The following is a 20016-nucleotide window of genomic DNA, read 5'->3' on the forward strand; positions in this document are numbered from 1 at the left end:
AGAGAAAAAGGGCAATCGTAGTCTGCCCAGAAGAGGAGGCGTTGCCTTTGAGGCTAAGGCCTTTGAGGAGGGACGCATTCTCTCCAAAGGTATAGGTTGGGGACGTGCATTTGGATGGAGAAAAGGAAATATCAGTGTACTAGGCTTAAAGCCTGGCATTTGGCCGGCAGCACTTACAGCTTAGCTTGGTGCTGGTAGGGGGTGGGGGTTGGTCCACTGGGCGGCGCGTGCCCGTGCACTCCCGCTCGTGCCCGCGCCCTGTGGGCAGGCAGTTCATTTGCATGGGGAGCCACAGCCGCCAATGGGCGTGCACGGCTGGGAATGCCGGGAGCCGGGCTAGGCTGGCCCGCAGCGGGCGGAGCAAGAGGGGACCCCGCTTTGGGTGGCGGTGGCGGTGGCGGCAGCGGCAGCAGCAGCAGGCGTGGTGGCAGCGGCAGCCGGACCTGGACCTGGGCGCCTGTGGCACGTTCAGGGCGGGGCGTGTGGCGCGGGCAGCTCGGTGTGCGTCCCTGCGGGGAGCTGGGGCCCCAGGCAGGCCGGCGGGACACAATGAATTACCTGGTGAGTGTGGCGGCCGGGGTGGGGTACTCACGCCCTGTCCGGCTGGAGTCCACGTACCCCCTTAGAGGAGACTGCCCTGTCTGGGGCAGGCCCAGATGGGAGAGTTAAGCGAGCGGCATTTCCTGCCGAATCTGCGGGTCCTGGGAACTGCCGGCCACTGGAGCTTCCGCGTGGGCGCAACCAGGCTGGGGTCCGAAGTCCTGGACCCACCTCACACTCTGGCCCGAGCGCCTGGAGACGATGAATGGGGATCCCAGAGCCTGCGCGCTCTGGGGCGTTGGAAGGAGCCCTGGCCTGGACTCGGGCTGCTGGCCGGCAGGAAAGTTCCTGGATCCGGGAAAGTTGCTGGCAGGAGGCCCGCTCTCTCCCCCCCTGCCGGCCACCGCCTTCTGGGTGACCTTGGGCCTTGGAACCATGGCTTCAATTTCCTCGGCTATGAGGAGGGGGCCGAGGTCCCTCAGACCATGATCTTCCAGGAGGCTTGACCAGGAGGTGGGGGGGGTCCGTCCGTCCATCAGTCCATCTGTGTGTTTGGAGTGTCCCTCCCCCAGGTTAGGGATCGAGATTTGGGCTAGCAAGTGCGTGGTGTCTGCGGAGATGTCGGGTGCCGCCAGGAGCGCCAGGCTGGGGCCGGTTAATGATTCACCCCGGCCCGCCCGCCCGCCCCGGATTCCGGGACGGGACAGGCGCTTCCTGACCTTTACCTACCTGATTGCAAAAACCGGATCCTAGCGGTGGGCTGCATTGCCACCCGGGGGTCCCAGCCTCCGTGGTGGAGGGCACGCCGGGTAGGGGCGGACTGCTTTTTGAGTGTCCGTAGTCCAGGCTTTCAGCCTCTCCTTGCAGTTTGAGGGAGTCCGAGAAACAGATTTGCTGAGGGCTGGAGATGGGCGGGGAGAGTGGGCGGATTAGAGCTAGGGGAGATGTTGGGATCCCAGATCCCAGACTGGAGGTTGGGGCTTCATCCGTCTTCAGAACACGGAGTTTCCTTTCCCACACCCCTACCATGAGGAAGGGTCTCGCTGGAAGGCACTCTCCCGGCTTCCCTGCATGCAGGCTTCAGCCAGGCAGGGAGATGTTCCTCATCCGCCGGGGCTGGGGGGCATGCCCTGAGTGCCCATTTCCTTTCCCAGGTGGAGAACTGATGTTGGGGGTCAGGGAGACAGGGCTGACAGACCTAGAAGAGCAGGTGTGTGCTTGGTGCTGCAGGAGCAGGAGTGGGTTGGGCACAGGTGGGAGGCAGCCAATGGATGTGAGAGAGACACATGGATGTCTCTCTTTCTCCCTCTCCCTCCCTGTATCATTTTCTCTCTCTCCCTCACTTCCACTCTTTCTAAAAATCAATGGTGGCTATGAACTAGGAGGTCACTGTTCGATTCCTGGTCAGGGCACATGCCCGGGTTGTGGGCTTGATCCCTAGTGGAGGGCATACAGGAGGCAGCTGATCAATGATTCTCATCATTGATGTTTCTATCTTTCCCTCTCCTTTCCTCTCTGAAATCAATAAAAAATATATATATATAAATTAAATAAAATAAAAATAAATGGAAAAATATCCTTGGGTGAGGATTACAAAAGAAAAAAAAGACAAACCAGAAAGAAAACATTGGGTCCCAGGAAGGGGCCATAAAGGCACAGCCCTGGGCCAGGGGAACACCACCAAATTGGCAGCCCCAGCAGAGCATGACAACACTCCAAAGACCAGGTGGGAATTGAATCTGCAACCCAGGTATATGCCCTTGACCTGGAATTAAACCTGTGACCCTTCAGTGTGTGGGCTAACACTCTAACCACTGAGCAACATGGACCAAGGCCCAGTGTTTTTAGGAGGTCCCACAACCCTTTTCTCCTGGACCTAGAGAACTCCCATCCCTGCCCCCTAGGAGCCCACAGCAAGAACCAGCCAGGTGTGTACCCAGGAGGCTTCTCAGAGGGGTGAGGGACAGTGTTGGAGTCAGACTTGGAGGGTGGGGTGGAGGATAGGGATCTAGGCCCCAAATAAGGGGCTGCAGGGTGTTCTCCCTCCAAGGAGGTGGGGCTGGGCCCTAACTCCCTCCCCTCTCTAGGTGAGGAGCAGGGTGAAGTACTGACCTGGAGTGAAAGGAGCACAAAGGATGGAGGGGCAGGGCTCCATCTCCCATCCCATCTCCACTGTGTATCCTAGAAATCAGGCGTTTGGTGCTGTTTTTAAGCTAGAATACCACACTTTTGGTACCATCGTGTCCCCCTCCATTTCAGCTCAGGCAGAGGTGCTGCTTGAAGGGCTGCTGAAAGTTCTCTTTCAGAACTGGAGTGGGGAGAGCTCCGAGATTTTATTTTTTTATTTTAATTTTTTTTTAAATATATTTTTACTGATTTCAGAGAGGAAGGGAGAGGGAGAGAGAGATAGAAACATCATTGATGACAGGGAATCATTGATTGGCTGTCTCCTGCACGCCCCCTACTGGGGATCAAGCCTCAACCTGGGTGTGTCCTTGACTGGAATCAAACACCAGACCATTCAGTCTGCTGGCTGACACTCTATCCACTGAGTCAAACTGTCTAGGGATCCTCTGGGGTTTTAGATGTCAAGGTGGAGAATCCAGGGCCTTGTAAGGAGTGAAATCCCTGCTGTCCCTTCTGCCTCTGCCTTCCATGATGACAAATCTGGGGTTGGGAGTAGTTACCCTTACTCTGGTGCTGCCCTTGAAGTAAAGGTCAGCCTCATGCTGAGCCCTCTGCTGAGAGACCTGTGATTCCTCCCATCAGGCCCCAGTGACTGGGAAAGAGCAGCAGGGTGTCAAGTGTATAGGTCGAGGGTCTGCCAGCCTGGGTTGAGTCTCTGGGAGAGGTGGCAGTGGTAAGGTTCTTTTTTTTTTTTTAAATATGTTTCTATTGATTTCAGAGAAGAAGGGAGAGGGAGAGAGAAATAGAAACAACAATGATGAGAGAGAATCATTGATCGACTGCCTCCTGCTCGCCCCCCACTGGGGATCAAGCCCAAAACCCGGGCATGTGCCCTGACCAGGAATGGAACCATGACCTCCTGGTTCACAGGTCAACGCACAACCACTGAGCCACTGATTCTAAGGGACTGAGGACCATTCCCAAGCTGCCAACAGTTGGAATGGGCTAGAGGGTGTAGGCTGGCTGTGCCCTTATACCGCCCCACAGGCTTCTTGGTGCTTTGGCCTCAGTCCTGCCTGTTCCCACCATCCATGGTATGTTGGGGGCTGCAGAGGCCATGCCCTGCAGCAAGGAGGGCCTCCCCTTTTCACCTCTCCTCTGCCCAGCCTCCTAGAGATAGTGCCTGGGACACCCTAGCAAGGGTCAGGGAGGGGCCTGCTTCCGGCCAGAGCTGGCCCTAGACACAAAGGCATCTGCTATTGCCACTGCAGCCGAGGCCAGGCGTGGCTTGTTACTGGGAGCTGCTGACAGTAGATTTTTATCCTTCATTCTATAGACCTGTCCTCTGGCTGCTGAGTGTTAGGCATAGAGCTGAGCCTCAGGCTCCTGAGGTAGGCAGGGCAGGAACCATGTTCCCCTTGGGATGGCTCTGGAACAGGGGCTCACCCACATTTGTTCCCTGCTGGCAGAGCACTGAGGACTTGAACCCAGATTCTGGCCACTCGGTTGTCCCTGGGAGTATTAGGGAAGTGATGCTAACGCTGCTGGTCCCAGAGTTCCACCAAGGACGTGAGCGTGGGGATGTCTGGGAAGGGAAGAGGCACTGCTCTCAGAGCTCGGTTGCAACCTGGGGTTACAGGGGCAGGACAAGGGGATGGTCAGGCACTGACCAGGGGGCGCAGACTGCAGTCAGTACACGCACTGGGCCTGTGTCCATTGGCCATTGAGACTCCTTGAGACAAGCAAACAGAATATCCCAGAAATAAACTTGGCTCACGTTGAGATGGTTCTGGGTATGAAGGGAACTAGTGTTTCCCAAGTGACTGCTGTGTTCGAGGCTCTGCACTGGGGGCTGGAGAGAGTGTGTGTCTGTGTGTTTTGGAGGTGGGGAACAGGAGGGAGCAAAAGGCCTGTGAAATTTCCGCTCCTGGCTCCCATGAACCTGAGCATTACCCTAGGAGCCACCAGCGCCACATTGTCACAGCCCAGATCCGCTTCTGTTGCTCCCTGACTGAGCCTGGCAAGTCAAGTAACCGTTCTGTGCTTCAGTTTCACTGTCTGTAAGGCGGGGGTAATTAATCATAGTGTCTCATAGGGTTAAAAGAGATGATTGAAGTGTACAAAAGAGCCCTGCCTCTGCCAGAATCAGCACCGGCCATCATTATTGTTGTCACTGGGAACCCATCAATCGTGTCTCTCCACCACTCCCAGCATCGGGTTTGGGGCTTGGGGATACCCAGAGTGCATCTAAGGTCCCGGAGGCAGCTGGTGGAGCCGTGGGGGAGACATGAATACCCATCAGATAGCTGCAGTTCACGCAGACGCCTGACCACCAGCGTCCAAGGCTCAGCAGAGGACCAACCCAGCCTGGCTGGGGTTCTCCTCTGCTTCCTCCCTCTTGGGTAAGCGAGCTCCAGAGGGCATTCCTGGCTTTCTCAGGTGAAGCCACACTGCTCCCAGGAAGGGCCAGACACTCCATGCCAGGAGGATTTCTGCTGGAGCCCACCCATCCTCAGCCAGGCCTGGTGCTCTTGCAGGGGAGGGGAGTCCATGCTGAGGGTGTCCAGGTTAGGGGGCATGAAGTGGGCAATAACAGGATGTATTAGTACTTCCAGGTGGAGGCAACCGTGAGCAGGTGCCCAATGAGGCACAGGATCCTTCCTGAATGGACTACACCCTAGTCATGTCCTGAAGAAGGAGGACACAGGGAGAGGTTTCCTAGAGGCAGGAGCGAGGTGGCCAGAGACGCAGGGCAGACAGATGGCCAGCAGTGTCTGCCAGGACTGTGATAGTGCTCTGGCGGGGTGCCCCTCCAAGAGATCACAGCTGTGCCCTCTTGTGAACTTGGGGGTGAAGCACCTGATTGTCCCAGAAGCAGGGGAGGCTAGAAAGCTAGGCTCTGCGGGAGCCGGCTCCTTGTAAGAACAAGCTGGGCAAGACCCTGGGTCCTGGGGAACACGTCCAGAGCTCGGGCGAGGCTTGTCCTGCCGTGGGTGGGATGCCACCATTTGGATAGCATTTACTAAGCTCTCCATGCACCATCCCAACTCATCCTGCAGTGTGACTGGCCCTGGCCTGCCTGCCACTCCAGGGCCACAACCCTCTCCCCTCTGGCCTCTCCCTGCTCCAGTACCTTGGCTCATGCCCCTCCGCTGCCTGTATGCTCTTCCCCAGCTGGTTTCACGGTTGCCTAGTTTTCATTCTTCATGAGTCATCTGAAGTGTCACCTCCTTGGGGAGGCCCTCTCTGATTACCCTAGGTACGGTAGCCTTGTCCTACATTATTTTGGGCACCGTACTCTTGCCCCCTGCCCTAGCAAGTTTTTTGTTGTCTGTCTGCCCCACTGGAATGTAAAGCCCATGTGGATAAAGACCTGATCAAGCTAGGACTAGGCCTGTGTTGCCCCGAACAGGGATCTGAGTGCTCAGAGAGGCTAAGGGACTTGCCTGAGGTCACCCAGGTCTGGTCTGAGTGACTGAGAGAAGGAAGGAGGAGCTGGTGTCAGGAGCTGCTGAGGAGGTTTAGAAACCCAAAGAGGCGAGTCATTGGCCAGCTGGATTGCTCCAGCGCCAGCAGTGCCCAGGCTACAGAAGGCTGCCTCTGGGGCTCTGGGCAGAGGCACCAGCTGACGTAGGCAAGGAGCTCCTGGTGCCAGGCGCCCAGTGCCACGTGCCCAGCCCAAGAGGTGCTTCCCAGCCTGGCTCCAGCCGCCCCAGGCTATACAGTTACAGCCGCAGTTGGGGACCTCACTCTGAGGGTGGGGGCTGGCCACCCTTGCACAGGAGGTCCCCAGTAGTTTCTTGGGCCCTGGTGGACTCTCTGCTTTCCCTTCTCCCTCCCCCACTGGACCTTGCCCTGAGCAGAGCCCTTCAGCCTCCCTGAGTGCCCAGCCCTATCTGTGGGACCTGGCGGAGGCCCATCTGCCAGCCTTCCCTGAGCTGCCCTTCTCCTTAGAGGTGAGGGGCCTCTTAGGGGCAGTCCCCTCTGTCTGTACCCCGCCCCCTCTGACTGGGCCAGAGGGGAATTTTCCTGTGACTCACTCTGCTGGCACTTCCTGTGGTCACCAGGGCAGGGGCTGGGGGGACCCAGTGGGGTGGCTCTGTGTTCTGGGGTCACTGGGGGAGGGGGACTGTGTGTCCCGCCCTCTGAGGGGATGTGATTCCCTGAAGCAGGCTGCAGACCATATTTGGGAAACTTACTTTTCTTAAAGGCAGCCTGGGGATGGGGCCTTGGAGCCCCAGTGGGCTGCAGGGCAGCCCTCGCCCCTGCCTCCTTCTCCCTGGGCTCTGGCCTCTGGACCTGTTTCAGCCTCCTCTGTCCTATCCTGCTTTGGAGCATAGGAGGTAGTCCACTGTTTTCTTTTTCAGGATATGTGTTGTTTTAACCCCAACGCCAAGAAATACTCATTAAATACAAATTGAAAAATTCTGAAAATCAGGAAGAGAAAACATCTCCCAGTCATCTCAAATATTAACATTGTTATTCTTCCCTCTCCCTATTATTTAAGTTGGAGTGATGGTTTATTGAGGCATAATTTACACTTCCGTGCATTTGTAATCTCTGTGTGGACCTTGCAGCCGTCAGCAGTTCCAGGGGCCTCTGCCCTGGTGCTCATCTTGGTGCTGGCTGACTCCTCTGGCTCTGCCCTCCCTGAGCTCTGAGCTGCCTGCCTTGGCTGGCTTTTCCCCTGGGTCTTGCCACTCTTGGCTCCCAGTTTTCCTGCCGCTGGCCCTTTCTGGGGCGGGAACCTATGAGCTGCTCTGAAGAAGTGGGCTCCTGGGGTCTGAGCATGCAGTCCTGGGGCCTGGAGCACATGCCGGCCCAGCCTTCCCAGTGGTCACCTTGATGATGCTCAGGCCTCTTCCCTAATCCTGTGTGGCAGCAGTGGAGACGGAGCTCAGAAGGGCCCTTGCTGACCCCAGATGCTGGTATGGAGTGAGGAGAGGGGCTCCCCCTGGACTTGGCTGAGGCCTCACCCTCACTCTCCTCTGCCCCAGGGCCCAGGCTCCCACTTCCTGTTCCTGCCTGTGGGGGTGTGGCTCTTCCTTCTGCCTGGAATTTCTGCTCCTGCTTGACTCCTTGCAGATGGAGTCCTGGGGAGGAGACTGGGCCCAGGTGGGGAAGGTCGCACAGCTAATGGGTGGCCACACCCAGGTTTCATTCCCAAGTCAGGGGTCTAGATCAGGCCGTGTGTCCTCAGATCCCAGGAGGCTCAGAGTAGGGCAACCAGAGCTGAGGCCTCACTGGTGGAGCTGGAGCCCAGCTGGCCTGATGCTGGCCTTTCCACAGACCTGGCTTCCCCTGTGTGTGAGGCCTGGCCTCTGCTGCACCCTGCCAAGCTCTCTGCTGCCCTAGAAGGCCAACGCAACCCTGGCCTTCTCTCCCCCAGGCACCTCCTTAGCTCCTTGGAAATGACCTTGGCTCTCCAGCGGGGGGTGGGGGGTTGGGGGGCAGGAGAGGGGTGGGGGGACCTTCTGTGATATCTCTGGGCCCAGCCTGAGCCTGGCACCTGTGCAAGGGAGCAGCGGCATCAGGGGCCAAGGGCTAAACACTCAGGGCCTCCTGGCCCCCAGATTCTCTGCCCCTAGTGAGGTTCTGGGTCTGCCACTCAGTATCACTAGTGCTATGGTCCACCTGCCTCTGACCCTACAGTCTTCCCCAGGGCCTCTCCCTGGAGTGCATGTTCCTGCTCTGGGAAGGTCTGCTGACTAGCGGAACCCTGAAGTGCAAATTAACAGGAGAATTACAGCGGCAAAGAGTATGGTTGGAGGGTGCTGCCGTTCCTTGTTTTGCTTTATTTTTCTCATTTATTCCTGATGTCTGTCTCATTCCTGTCCCTCTTCCAGAGGCACCCATGCTAACGTAATGTGTCTGGAATCTCCCTGGATAAGAATCTGTGAAAAATACATGGGTTGTTTTGTAGATGTTTATAACATTTACAGTAAAGGACTCTACTCTTACCTCAGGAGGGTGTGGCCGACAGGCCTCACCAGACGCCTGGGCACCTGCTGGCACACAGCAGAGTTGCAGATGTGTCCCGATTTGCTGGCTGGAACCCTGAACGTTCTTTGGGGGGTCTTGGTCATTCAGTTTTCCCCTTTGGAAAAGTCACTCCTCATATTTTGTTGGTTTTCTGTGAGTGTTCTTATCTTTTTTCTTACTGATTTGTAGGAGCGCCTCCAGTTAATCACTCTTGTCATTTGGTGACCTATTACCCCGTCTGTTTTTGTTTTTGTCACCTTACATTTGTGCTTTTGGGGTCTTTGTTTTTGAGGTTTTGTTTTATTTTTTTTCCCATCTCAAGATCACAAAGATATTCTCCCACAATTTTTTCTTTTACTAGTTCTAGAGTTACACATTTCACGTTTAGGTCTCTACTTGCCCTTTATTTATAACATGAGGCAAGTGTTCACATGGAGTTTCCCTCCTAATATCATTTACGGAGCAGCCTCCTCTTTCCTGAGTCCTGTCCCAGCCCTCCGGCCCCCAGGCCACTCCCTGGTTTGGAGCTGTGGCAGGCTCTCGCAGCTGGGAAGGCGAGTGCCCTTGGTCTTTTATTTTCAGAATTAATCTGCCTATTTGTAGACCTCTTTTCCTCCCTTTAATTCTAGAAGAATTCTTTTTCTTTGGTTAGATGCCTCAACAAAAAAAGTTTCTGCTGACCTAGGTGGTTTGGCCCAGTGGATAGAGCATCAGCCTGTGGGCTGAAGGGTCCCGGGTTCGTGCCGGGGTTGCTGGCTGGATCCCCAGTGGGGGAGGGGGAGGCATGCGGAGGGCAGCCGATCAATGATTCTCTCATCATTGATGTTTCTCTCTCTCTCTCCCTCTCCCTTCCTCTCTGAAATCAATAAAAATGTATATATATTTTTAAAAGTTTCTGCTGGCACTGTGATTGTAATCATAATTCATTAGTAAGCTTGGGCTGATTGGCTTTTTTATAGTGCTTAGTCATCCCCCCATGAACTTGGTGTATGTTTCCCCTTACTTTCGTTCTTGAGCCCTTTGACAGAATGTAAACATTTCTGCCTCTTAGGTCTCCTGCAGGCTTTGCTTGATCAATTCCTGGATAACTTGTAGCTTTTGTTGTTAATTGTGTGAAATCTGCTCTATGACTTTTCATTCTCATCAGGTACAGTCTTCTAGTGTGTGTGGATTTTTACATAGAGATGACAGTTTTGTCCCCGTGTCCCCTCCCCACCGTGTTTGTTTTTTTCCTCTTGGCTGATTGCACTGGTGGGGCAGCAGGACTATTGAGTTGGAGCAGGGAGGGTGTACATCCTGTTTTCTTCCCAGAACGTGGTGGCCATTATTGTCATTATCGCTGCTCTCCCGGTGTTGGTCCAGGTTGCAGTATGACTTTGGGAGTGGTTTTTAATAGTATCTTGAGTGCCATCCCTGGCGTGTAGGTGGTGGCTGCGGATGAGAGGATTTTGAGGTGCTATCCAGGCCCATTTGGAAAAAAATGCCAGGATCAGCTGGGCCTTTCTGCTGGGGTTCATGGGGTCAGAGGCACCGGGATTGTGCCAAACTTTACTTAGTTCCTTTCCCAGTGCCAAAACCAGACGCTTCCCTTGACCTGGAGATATGTGGGTGCTGGGCAAGCCGCTGAGCCCTCCATGTACATCCTCATGCCCACCTGTGTCCTCTCTCCCCAGAACGTGCTGGCCAAAGCCCTCTATGACAACGTGGCCGAGTCCCCAGATGAGCTCTCCTTCCGCAAGGGGGATATCATGACGGTGCTGGAGCGGGACACACAGGGCCTGGACGGCTGGTGGCTCTGCTCGCTGCACGGGCGCCAAGGCATCGTGCCCGGGAACCGCCTCAAGATCCTCGTGGGCATGCACGACAAGAAGCCTGCAGGGCCCGGCCCCGGCCCACCTGCCCTCTTGACCCCGCCCCAGCCTGGCCTCCACAACCCAGCTGCCCAGTACACGCCTATGCTGCCTGTCGCTTACCCATCGCAGTCTGACAGTATCTACCTGGTGCCTACCCCCAGCAAGACCCAACAGGGGCTCTACCAAGCCCCTGGGCCCAGTCCACAGTTCCAGTCTCCCCCGGCCAAGCAGACATCCACATTCTCGAAGCAGGTGCCCCATCACCCCTTCCCCAGCCCAGCCCCAGACCTTTACCAGGTGCCTCCAGGGCCTGGCAACTCCACCCAGGACATTTACCAGGTGCCACCTTCTGCTGGGATGGGGCTTGACATCTACCAGGTTCCCCCATCCATGGATGCACGCAGCTGGGAGGGGACGAAGCCACCGCCAAAGGTAAGGCCACCCTGGCATGGTTGGGCAGCCCTCCTGGTGGGTTTCGCCCAGACCTCGGTTTCTGGGCACAGCAGGGCACAGCTAAACACCCTTGGGTTCTCTGGGGCTCCATCTGTGGCCGTGTATTTGATCTGGGGCTAAGGTGGGAGGTGATTGTTTGGGGAATGTGTTCATTCTGCTGCTGCTGATGGGAGTGAACAGGCTGGGCCAGCCCAGAGAGGAGATAGCTGAGACAAACCCCAGTGGGAGAACAAAGCCTGTCAAAGGCCTGGAGGTGTGGAAAAGTCTCCGTATTCTGGGTTGGCAGTTAGGGCTTGGCTGGTGATGCAGGAGCAACAGGCTGGGGTCAGACTCCCAGGGGCCTGGTGCCACCTAAGACCCAGATGCTTTCCTGAAGATGGAGGGTTTTGAGTGGAAGTGACCTGCTCAACCCATATTCTAGGAAGTCATTCTGCCCAGAGAGTGGAGGTATGGGAGCATTGAGGGGCCCAGGCAGGGGCAGGGGACCCAGGAAAGGGCAGGAGGGTTGGGAGTGTAGGGTGGCACTTGAAGGGGAGAAATCCAGCATGGAGTACAGTGCAGCAGTTAGGGGAGTGTGGCCGAAAACCCTAAAGAATGAATTGAACAAAAGGAGAGGTTTTTTTTCTCAGTTTGGAAGTGAGCAGCGCAGGCCTGACACACACCTCCGTGCCTATCAGGGGCCATGGCTCCTTCCATCTTGTTGCTCTGACATTGTCGATGTAGGGCTTGAGTCTCGTGAGCCAGGGTAGTTGCCTCGTGAGCTCTAACCAGCATGGCTACATCCTGGCGAGCAGGAAAGGAAGAAGGGACAAAGGGGAGAGGCCAGTCGTCTTGTGCCTGGAGGTTCTGGGGCGGGGGTGTCAGTCCCTTGGGCGGCGGTAGAGCACATCTTCTGGCCGTCCTGGCTCCATAGTTGCCCAACCCTTCTCTTTTGGGGCATGTTAGTGGGCCTGCAGGCACCTACGAGTGACCTGTTTGTAACTCCTGCACAGTGGGGAGAATATTGCCTATGGCCGTGGTCGGCAAACTGCGGCTCGCGAGCCACATGCGGCTCTTTGGCCCCTTGAGTGTGGCTCTTCCTAAGCCTTAGGAGTACCCTAATTAAGTTAATAACAATGTACCTACCTATATAGTTTAAGTTTAAAAAATTTGGCTCTCAAAAGAAATTTCAATCGTTGTACTGTTGATATTTGGCTCTGTTGACTAATGAGTTTGCCGACCACTGGCCTATGGGATTGCCAGTACAGGGTTGTCCTGAGAGAGAATCTGGTTCAAGCCTCTGGTGAGCTGTTGCCAGTGGGATGTTGGGCCAGGGGACAAGGCCCCACACCCTCCCCAGTCTGTGTGCCTGAAGGAAGGAGACAGCACTGAAGAGGGAGGCCAGACCCCACTGGCTGCTTTGGGCTGAATCAGGAGCAACATTTTCTCACCTTTGGCCTGTGTCTTCTCATGCACACATCCCTTCAAAAATTGGGGAGTGGAGTTTCCTGAGGCCTGGAGATGGAAGTCCCACGGACTTGGGGGACAAAGTGGCCACACCCAGCTCTCCTGTCTCCTCCATGGTTGTTCACCCTTTACAGCTCACCCAGGAGGACCCTGAGAAACTGGTGTGGAGCCCTCACCGCAGGGAAGTTCTTACAGTCTTCCCAGCTCCAGCTCCTCAGCTTGTCCCTCCTCAGAGGGAGACCACAGCGGGTGTGACTCGGAGGCTCTGGTGGGAGAGGATGGGCGGTGGGCATAGCAACCAGACTCTGCTGGATCAGCGTCCCTGGGCCCAGGGCCGCCTGTGTTTGGAGAGGTAGCAGCCGAGTGGACACTCACTCCACAGCACTGAGCCTCTGTCCTCAGAGCCAGCCCAGGGTGAGGTGGGAGACTTGCCCCTGCCCACAGGATGGAGCTTAGCAGCCAGGAGACCTTCCTGGAGGTCATTGGCTGGCTGGCAGAAGGTGTCCAAGGGGCTCCATAGACACTGGCTATCAGGGAACCCTGGGTCACCGGCTCCCACTTCCTGGTCCTTCAGCTCTCTGGCCAGAGATGGGCGGTGCTGGACTGGGATGACCTAGACTAGGCTGCTCCCAGGTAGCTTTAGCAGGAAATAGTAGCAGAGAGCAGTGCCTAGCTGGTGAGCCTTGGGACAGGCCCTAGTTCAGCCGTGGGCAAACTACGGCCCGCGGGCCGGATCCAGCCCGTTTGAAATGAATAAAACTAAAAAAAAAAAGACCGTACCCTTTTATGTAATGATGTTTACTTTGAATTTATATTAGTTCACACAAACACTCCATCCATGCTTTTGTTCTGGCCCTCCGGTCCAGTTTAAGAACCCATTGTGGCCCTCCAGTCAAAAAGTTTGCCCACCCCTGCCCTATTTCATCCCCCTACACGCGCGCCCGAGCGCTCTCGCTCTCTCTCTCTCTCTCTCTGTCTCTCTCTCTTTCTCTCTCTCTCTCTCTCTCTCTCTCTCTCTCTCTCTCACACACACACACACACACACACACACACACACAGTCCATGCTCTGCACACACCCCAGGGAGGCATACCTTCCCCCTTCCCTCGTCTTTGCAGGCAGGCCTGCCCTGGTGCATCTGTGAGCAGGCAGGCAGGAGGCCTGTGGGCCAGGCAGCAGCAGCAGTGAGACCAGGTGTTGGTCATTGCCTCCGTTTCCCTCCCATTGGTGAGACTTGCTGTCAGTCTGCTCTGGGCTCACCTGGCTGAGGCCCAGTGGCCCTCCCCCAAGAAACCTCATTGCTCCTGACCTGGGCAGCCTCGATTACATCTACTTTTATTTTATGATCATGAAAGTGAAGCTTGTTTGTCATAAAAAATGCGTAATGTATGAAAAGGTCTAGACAGGAGATGCCCAGTCGAGGTAATCACTGGGAGATTTTGGCATGTTTTGTCTAGCATACTCTCTATTCATCTTTCACAGATTTGTACACATACTTTTGCATTTTGAGGTAGTAAATCCAATATCAGATAGATATCGAAGCATTTTGTTGAGTCCCTAAACATGATTGTGACTACTGCCCTGGATTTGCTCTGTTGCCCTTCCGTGGGTGGGCTCTAGGCAGTTTCTGACGACACGTGTCTCTGACACACAGCCAGGCGTGGACATCTTGGTGCGCGCGCATTTGTGTCCACATTTCAGGGTTGTGCTTTCATAAGCCTCGTCCTCCCCCTCACAAGTCTGGGAAACAGGCTCCTGGCCCAGGGGAGAGGTTGGCTGGGCCTTGGAGGAGCCCTGCCGACTTTGGTTGGGGGACTGAGTGGCTTGAGAGAGGTCAGGGCCACAGCAGGGTGTCAGCACCATTTGGGCAGGGGCGTGGCTTTAGGAGGCTGAGGGCAGAAGTAGGTAGGGCCCCCAGGGGGAGGGGTGTTTTTGTGAGGTCACTCTTGGGGGACTGCCTCTGGGTCAGGGGCCGCAGCTGTGCCTAAGGGAACAGCTGTGGCTCTGGGTCAGGCGCTGGGGAGACACAGCTGAGCTCAGTTCTGTTCCTTTTGGGAGCTTCATCCCCCCAGGCTCCTGGTGCCGGGCCATGGGGGTGTCATGCTAGGCTTGTTCCTCACTCTCGATGAGAGGTTAGGTGGGCATCTACTCCGTCCCACAGCATTCCAGTATTGCTCCATTTCTCAGAGGAGGAAACCGAGCTTCCAGATGCAGGCGGAGTGGGGGTGTGCCAGGCCAGTCAGCCTGGGTCACATGAGCCAGTGACCCGTTTGCAGATGGGAGAGACTGGCAGCCGAGCTGCCTGGACAGGTGGCCCATCCCATCTCACTGGGTCTTTGAAGCCACTAGTGTTATGTCTCACTCCTGCCCTGCAGATGCCCTGCCCGGTTGTCTGTCTTTCGGTGTGCATCTGGCAGTGGGTATGCGTGTGTCTGTCTTGCACTGTTGAAATGTGGGTGAGAGCACGTGGTCTTGGGTTGGGGTCTGTGTTTTCTCCCAGACTCGGGCTGTGACCCCACCCTGGGGGCCTCAGGTCCTGCTAATGGGGCCCAGGTGCAGAGCAGGGCGGCCTGTGATTAGGTGGCTCAGCAGCTCTCTGGAGAGCTGGTTTCCCTAATGAGCTTTTCTCCACTGGCGGCTGCCTTACTATTTTTTTCTCCCAGAAAAACTTAAGCTGGCCAGTATGGCTGCTTACTGTCACCAGCTCAGCCGCAGGCGTGGCAAGCTGCCCAGCGCCTGGGTCTGGACCCCAGAGCCCTTCTGCCTGCGCTGCCTGCCCTGTGTCATCTGCGGGAGACTGGGTGGGGGTGCGAAGGGGGAGGTGCACACCCCTCTTCATGAGGCCCGGTCCCCACCTGCCTTTTGAAGGCCAGCAGGGCCTCGAGACACCTCAGGCTTTGCCTCCAGGCCCCGCCAACCTGCCACGTCCCGCCAGCTCCCGCCCGCCCGCCTGCCTGCCCTGCTGTTGGCAGGTTCCAGTGTCTAAAAATAGCACTGGAGGAGACTCAAGTCTGGGGCTCCAAGAGGGAGATGAGTCTGGGGAGGGCCGCCAGCTCCACTTCCAGACACGCCGGGGTGGGGGGCAGTGGGCGGGGAAACCCCATGGAGGCACGCCCCAAGCTAACAGGAGCCTGCCCAGGAGGGAGGCAGGCAGGGGATGCGTGAGCTGGAGGCTCTGCCAGGCCCTGGGCTGATGAGAAGAGTGCTGGTGCCTGCACTTCTGGGGGAGACACTGTTCTACTGGCGGCTGTCCATGCGTGGGGTCTGGGCACAGCGTGGACACAGGATTCTGGGGGCCGTGAGCCTGAGGGCTGGCCCTGCCTCAGCTCTACTGCCCAGGGATGTGTGTGGGGAGGGCCCGCGTCACCCCATCCCAGACATCCCCTTTGATTAGGGAACAAAAGGCCTTTCTGTCAGGAGAAGATCAGGGCTAGCAGCCTTGGGGAGGCGTGCCCTGAGCTGGCCTAGGAGACCTGCCAGCCTGTCCCTCAGGCTGACCCTCCCACACAGCTGACCCTCCCACAGGCCCAGGGTGCCTGTGGGAAGCAGGCTGCGTGCCCAGCACTGCCTGCCAGGCCGGGTGCTGACATGAAGGGCTTTGGGCAGTCTGCGGCTCCGGATCCGGGGCCCAGGGACGGGCAGCGGGGAGGGGAAGGGGCTGGCCTCCTCTCTGGGCCGATGTTACCTGTTCGGGTGAGTGGTGGTCTCGGGGCCTTGTGGGTGGGGAGTGGGAGTCTTGGCTACTCTCACTCCATCTGCTTGAGAACTGGCCCTGAGGTCTGGGAGTCCCTACTGGGCCTGTCCTCAGGAGTCTCCCCAAGATGTGCTGTGGGGGGAGTAGAGGGCCGGGGCTGCTTGCTGCTCTGCCGGGCCACCTCCTCTGGGCCCAGCCTAGCACCACACTTCCATCTGTACTGGATCCTCAGTCAGGACAGCCCCTCGTGGGCAGACTTTCCTAGGAGCGTGCAGCTGGGAAGTGTCCTGAGGCAAAGGCACCCCACTCAAGGATGGCCCATCCTCCCCCAGCCCATAGGCCCCCTCTTCTGAAACCTGGTCATCCAGGTGTAGAGGCCACTTCCTTTTCCTGGTTTCCTGGCGTAGCACGTCATTGAAGAAAGGGCAGAGAATGCAAGGGGATGAGAATGCCTTGCCTCTGAGTGGCCTCTGAGCCCACTCTTGGGGGACCCCTGCCCCTCACCTTTGTGTGTCTCAGCCAACTCACAGGGAGTGGAGTCTCCCTGAGGACCCGAGAGTGGACCCTGGAGGCTGGCTTCCAGGGCTGGTGGTGACAGTCGGCCGTCTGCCCCTAGGTGGTGGTGCCCACCCGCGTGGGGCAGGGCTATGTGTTCGAGGCCTCCCAGCCAGAGCAGGACGAGTACGACATCCCGCGCCACTTGCTGGGCCCGGGGCCCCAGGACATCTACGACGTGCCCCCTGTTCGAGGGCTTCCCAGCCAGTACAGCCAGGAGGTAGGTGCCTGCCTGCCTGGGTGGGGGTGACTTGGCTGGCCCTGCTGAGGGAGGAGGGGCTTTCCCCGCCCGGGCCAGGGTAGGTGGCTCTGGAGTTTCTGCTCTTTCCATCCCCTCAGGAGGCCCTGGCACCTGTATCACTGCACCTTTTCTGCCCCAGGTATATGACACACCTCCCATGGCTGTCAAGGGTCCCAATGGCTGGGACCCATCGCTGGACGTGTACGACGTGCCCCCCAGTGTGGAGAAGAGCCTGCCGCCATCCAGCCACCACGCGGTGAGCAGTCGGGGTGCTGGGGCCTCACTGGCTGGTCCTGACTGAGCTCGGGTCTGGGTATGACTGTGAGTGTGCACTGGGGTGGGGGCATCAAGAGACCTGACTCCAGACCCCAGCTTTGCCCTCACTCACTCTGCGATGGGTGCTCCTGAGCCTCAGCGTCTTTGGCTGTAAAAGGGCCACGTGAAGGGCCTTCTTCACGGTGTGTGAGAGGAACACACGGGTATCAGAAGGTGACCACAGAGCCTATCGCCCAAACCCGACACTTCCGAGAGCAAAAGGGGGTCCAATAATAATGCGGGGGCATCAGGCACAAGCCAAGGTGTTGTCACCCTGACTATATACACAGATAGCTCAGCCAAGTACCTGCCACAGAGTAGGGAATACACAGGCGGCGGCGGTGGTGATGGTGATGGTGGTGGTGGTGATGGTGGTGGTGGTGGTAGTGGTGGTAGTGATGGTAGTGAATGGTGATGGTGATAGTGGTGGCGGTAATAAATGGTGATGGTGATGGTGATGGCGGTGGCGGTGGTGGTGGTAATGGAAGTGGTGGCAGTGATGGTGATGGCGGTGGTGGTGGTGGTAGTGAATGGTGATGGTGGTGGTGATGGTAATGAATGGTGATGGTGGTGGTGGTGGTGATGGCAGTGGTGGTGATGGTAGTGAATGGTAATGGTGACGGTGATGGTGATGGCAGTGCTGGTGGTGGTAGTGAATGGTGATGATGGTGATGGTGGTGGTGGTGGTAGTGATGGTAGTGAATGGTGATGGTGATAGTGGTGGCGGTAGTAAATGGTGATGGTGATGGTGATGGCGGTGGTGGTGGTGATGGTGGTAGTGGTGGCAGTGATGGTGATGGCGGTGGTGGTGCTGGTAGTAAATGGTGGTGGTAGTGAATGGTGATGGTGGTGGTGATGGTAGTGAATGGTGATGGTGATGGCAGTGCTGGTGGTGGTAGTGAATGGTGATGGTGGTGATGGTGGTAGTAGTGGTGGTGATGGTGGTGATGGTAGGGTTGTGATATCTGATCTCCCACTGAGTGTTTGAAGTTACACAGTGAATTAACTTACATAATCCTCACAACAAGCCTGTGAGGGGATCTCCCGTCTTAGAGGCAAGCAGTCACCTGCCTTAGGTCCCACAGTGGAGCCAGGATGCTGAGCTCCGATCTGGCCCCAGAGTTGGGCTCTGAACCACACCTGTGCTAGAATAGTGGTGAATGTGCACTGGGCTGTGGCTGGGTCTTGTCCCTCAGCTCCAGGTGGGCAGATGGGCAGGCAGCCTTGACCACCCTTTGGCCCCTCAGGTATATGATGTTCCTCCATCCGTGAGCAAGGACGTCCCTGATGGCCCACTACTGCGTGAAGAAACCTACGACGTGCCCCCTGCCTTCGCCAAGGCCAAGCCCTTTGACCCAACCCGCCACCCGTTGGTCCTCGCTGCACCCCCCCCAGACTCATCACCCGCTGAGGATGTGTACGACGTGCCGCCCCCTGCTCCCGACATCTATGACGTGCCCCCTGGCTTGCGGCGGCCTGGCCCCAGCACCCTCTACGACGTGCCCCGTGAGCGGGTTCTTCCTCCCGAGGTGGCTGACGGCAGCGCGGCCGACGATGGTGTGTACGTGGTGCCCCCCTCCGCTGAGCGAGAGGCCCCCGCTGATGCCAAGCGCCTGTCTGCCTCCAGCACAGGCAGCACTCGCAGCAGCCAGTCGGCCTCCTCCCTGGAGGCGCCGGTGCCGGGCCGCGAGCCCCTGGAGCTGGAGGTGGCTGTGGAGGCCCTGACCCGGCTACAGCAGGGTGTGAGCGCCACCGTCACCCAACTCTTGGACGTGGCAAGCAGTGCTGGCCGGGGTGGGGGCTGGCGCAGCACCACGGAGCCTCAGGAGCCCCCAGCACAGGACCTGCGGGCTGCTGTGGCCGCTGTCCAGGGGGCCGTCCATGAGCTGCTGGAGTTTGCCCGCAGCGCCGTGGGCAACTCTGCCCACACTTCTGACCGTACACTGAATGCCAAGCTTAGCCGGCAATTGCAAAAGATGGAGGACGTGTACCAGACATTGGTGGCCCATGGTCAGACCTTTGACAGTAGCCGAGGAGGCCCTGGGGCCACTTCTGAAGACCTGGACCGCCTGGTGGCCTGCTCACGGGCTGTGCCCGAGGATGCCAAGCAGCTGGCTTCCTTCTTGCATGGCAATGCCTCGCTGCTCTTCAGACGGACCAAGGCCCCTGTCTCAGGGCCCGAGGGGGGCGGCTCCCTGCATCCCATCCCCACCGACAAGGCCAGCAGTATCCAGTCCCGGCCCCTGCCCTCACCCCCCAAGTTCACCTCCCAGGACTCACCGGATGGGCAGTACGAGAACAGTGAGGGGGGCTGGATGGAGGATTACGACTATGTCCACCTGCAGGTGGGTGCCCGCCCTGCCCAGGTTCCCCGGTCCTCTTTGAGCTCTGGTTTTTCCACCCCTGTCGTGGGCCCCTTATCACCCTCACTGAGGGCTTTGTGGCCCAAGGAGGGTTTGGCCCCAGGAGGGCCTCGGTGGGTCCCTTGTCCTCTCACTTTGAGCTTCTAGGCCAGAGGGCCCCCAGAAGCCCATTCCTCTCCCCACCTCAGGCCTTTGGGCCAACGCATCCTTGTCATCAGGGTCCTGCAGGTGAACCAGGGCAGAGGTGGCTGTTCTGTTTGGGGAGGTGGGTCCTGAAATATAAGCAAAGACAAAGGTACTTCCAGGCAAGGGGGAACAAGCAAGAGGATGGGAAGGTGGTCCTCTGAGCAGAGACGGGGGTGCCAGCCAGGTGGTCTCAGCATTCCAGGCTGAGATCTGGCACGGGGTCAGCACAGGTCAGGGGCAGGTGGGCAGGCTCTGTATGGGC

At 57.5% G+C, this 20016-nt stretch overlaps 1 protein-coding gene across 4 annotated transcripts in view; it reads left to right on the plus strand.

Moving 5' to 3' along the window:
• The first annotated feature begins 308 nt into the window (after positions 1-308).
• BCAR1 (BCAR1, Cas family scaffolding protein) overlaps positions 309-20016 on the plus strand; it is a 22388-nt gene continuing 2680 nt past the window's right edge. For 2 of the 4 annotated variants that reach the window (XM_014454353.2, XM_006087077.3), the window contains exons 1-5: positions 309-561; positions 10323-10934; positions 16711-16869; positions 17030-17146; positions 18453-19550. In XM_014454353.2, coding sequence (XP_014309839.1) covers positions 322-561; positions 10323-10934; positions 16711-16869; positions 17030-17146; positions 18453-19550 — 2226 coding nt within the window. In that variant the 5' untranslated portion in view covers positions 309-321. Of the gene's footprint in view, positions 562-7574; positions 7596-10322; positions 10935-16710; positions 16870-17029; positions 17147-18452; positions 19551-20016 lie in introns of those variants that run through there. The other 2 variants (XM_023752594.1, XM_023752593.1) reach the window with 2 other exon arrangements.

This window comes from Myotis lucifugus, unplaced genomic scaffold (genome assembly GCF_000147115.1).
Source record: "Myotis lucifugus unplaced genomic scaffold, Myoluc2.0 scaffold_35, whole genome shotgun sequence".
Classification (NCBI taxonomy): domain Eukaryota; kingdom Metazoa; phylum Chordata; class Mammalia; order Chiroptera; family Vespertilionidae; genus Myotis; species Myotis lucifugus.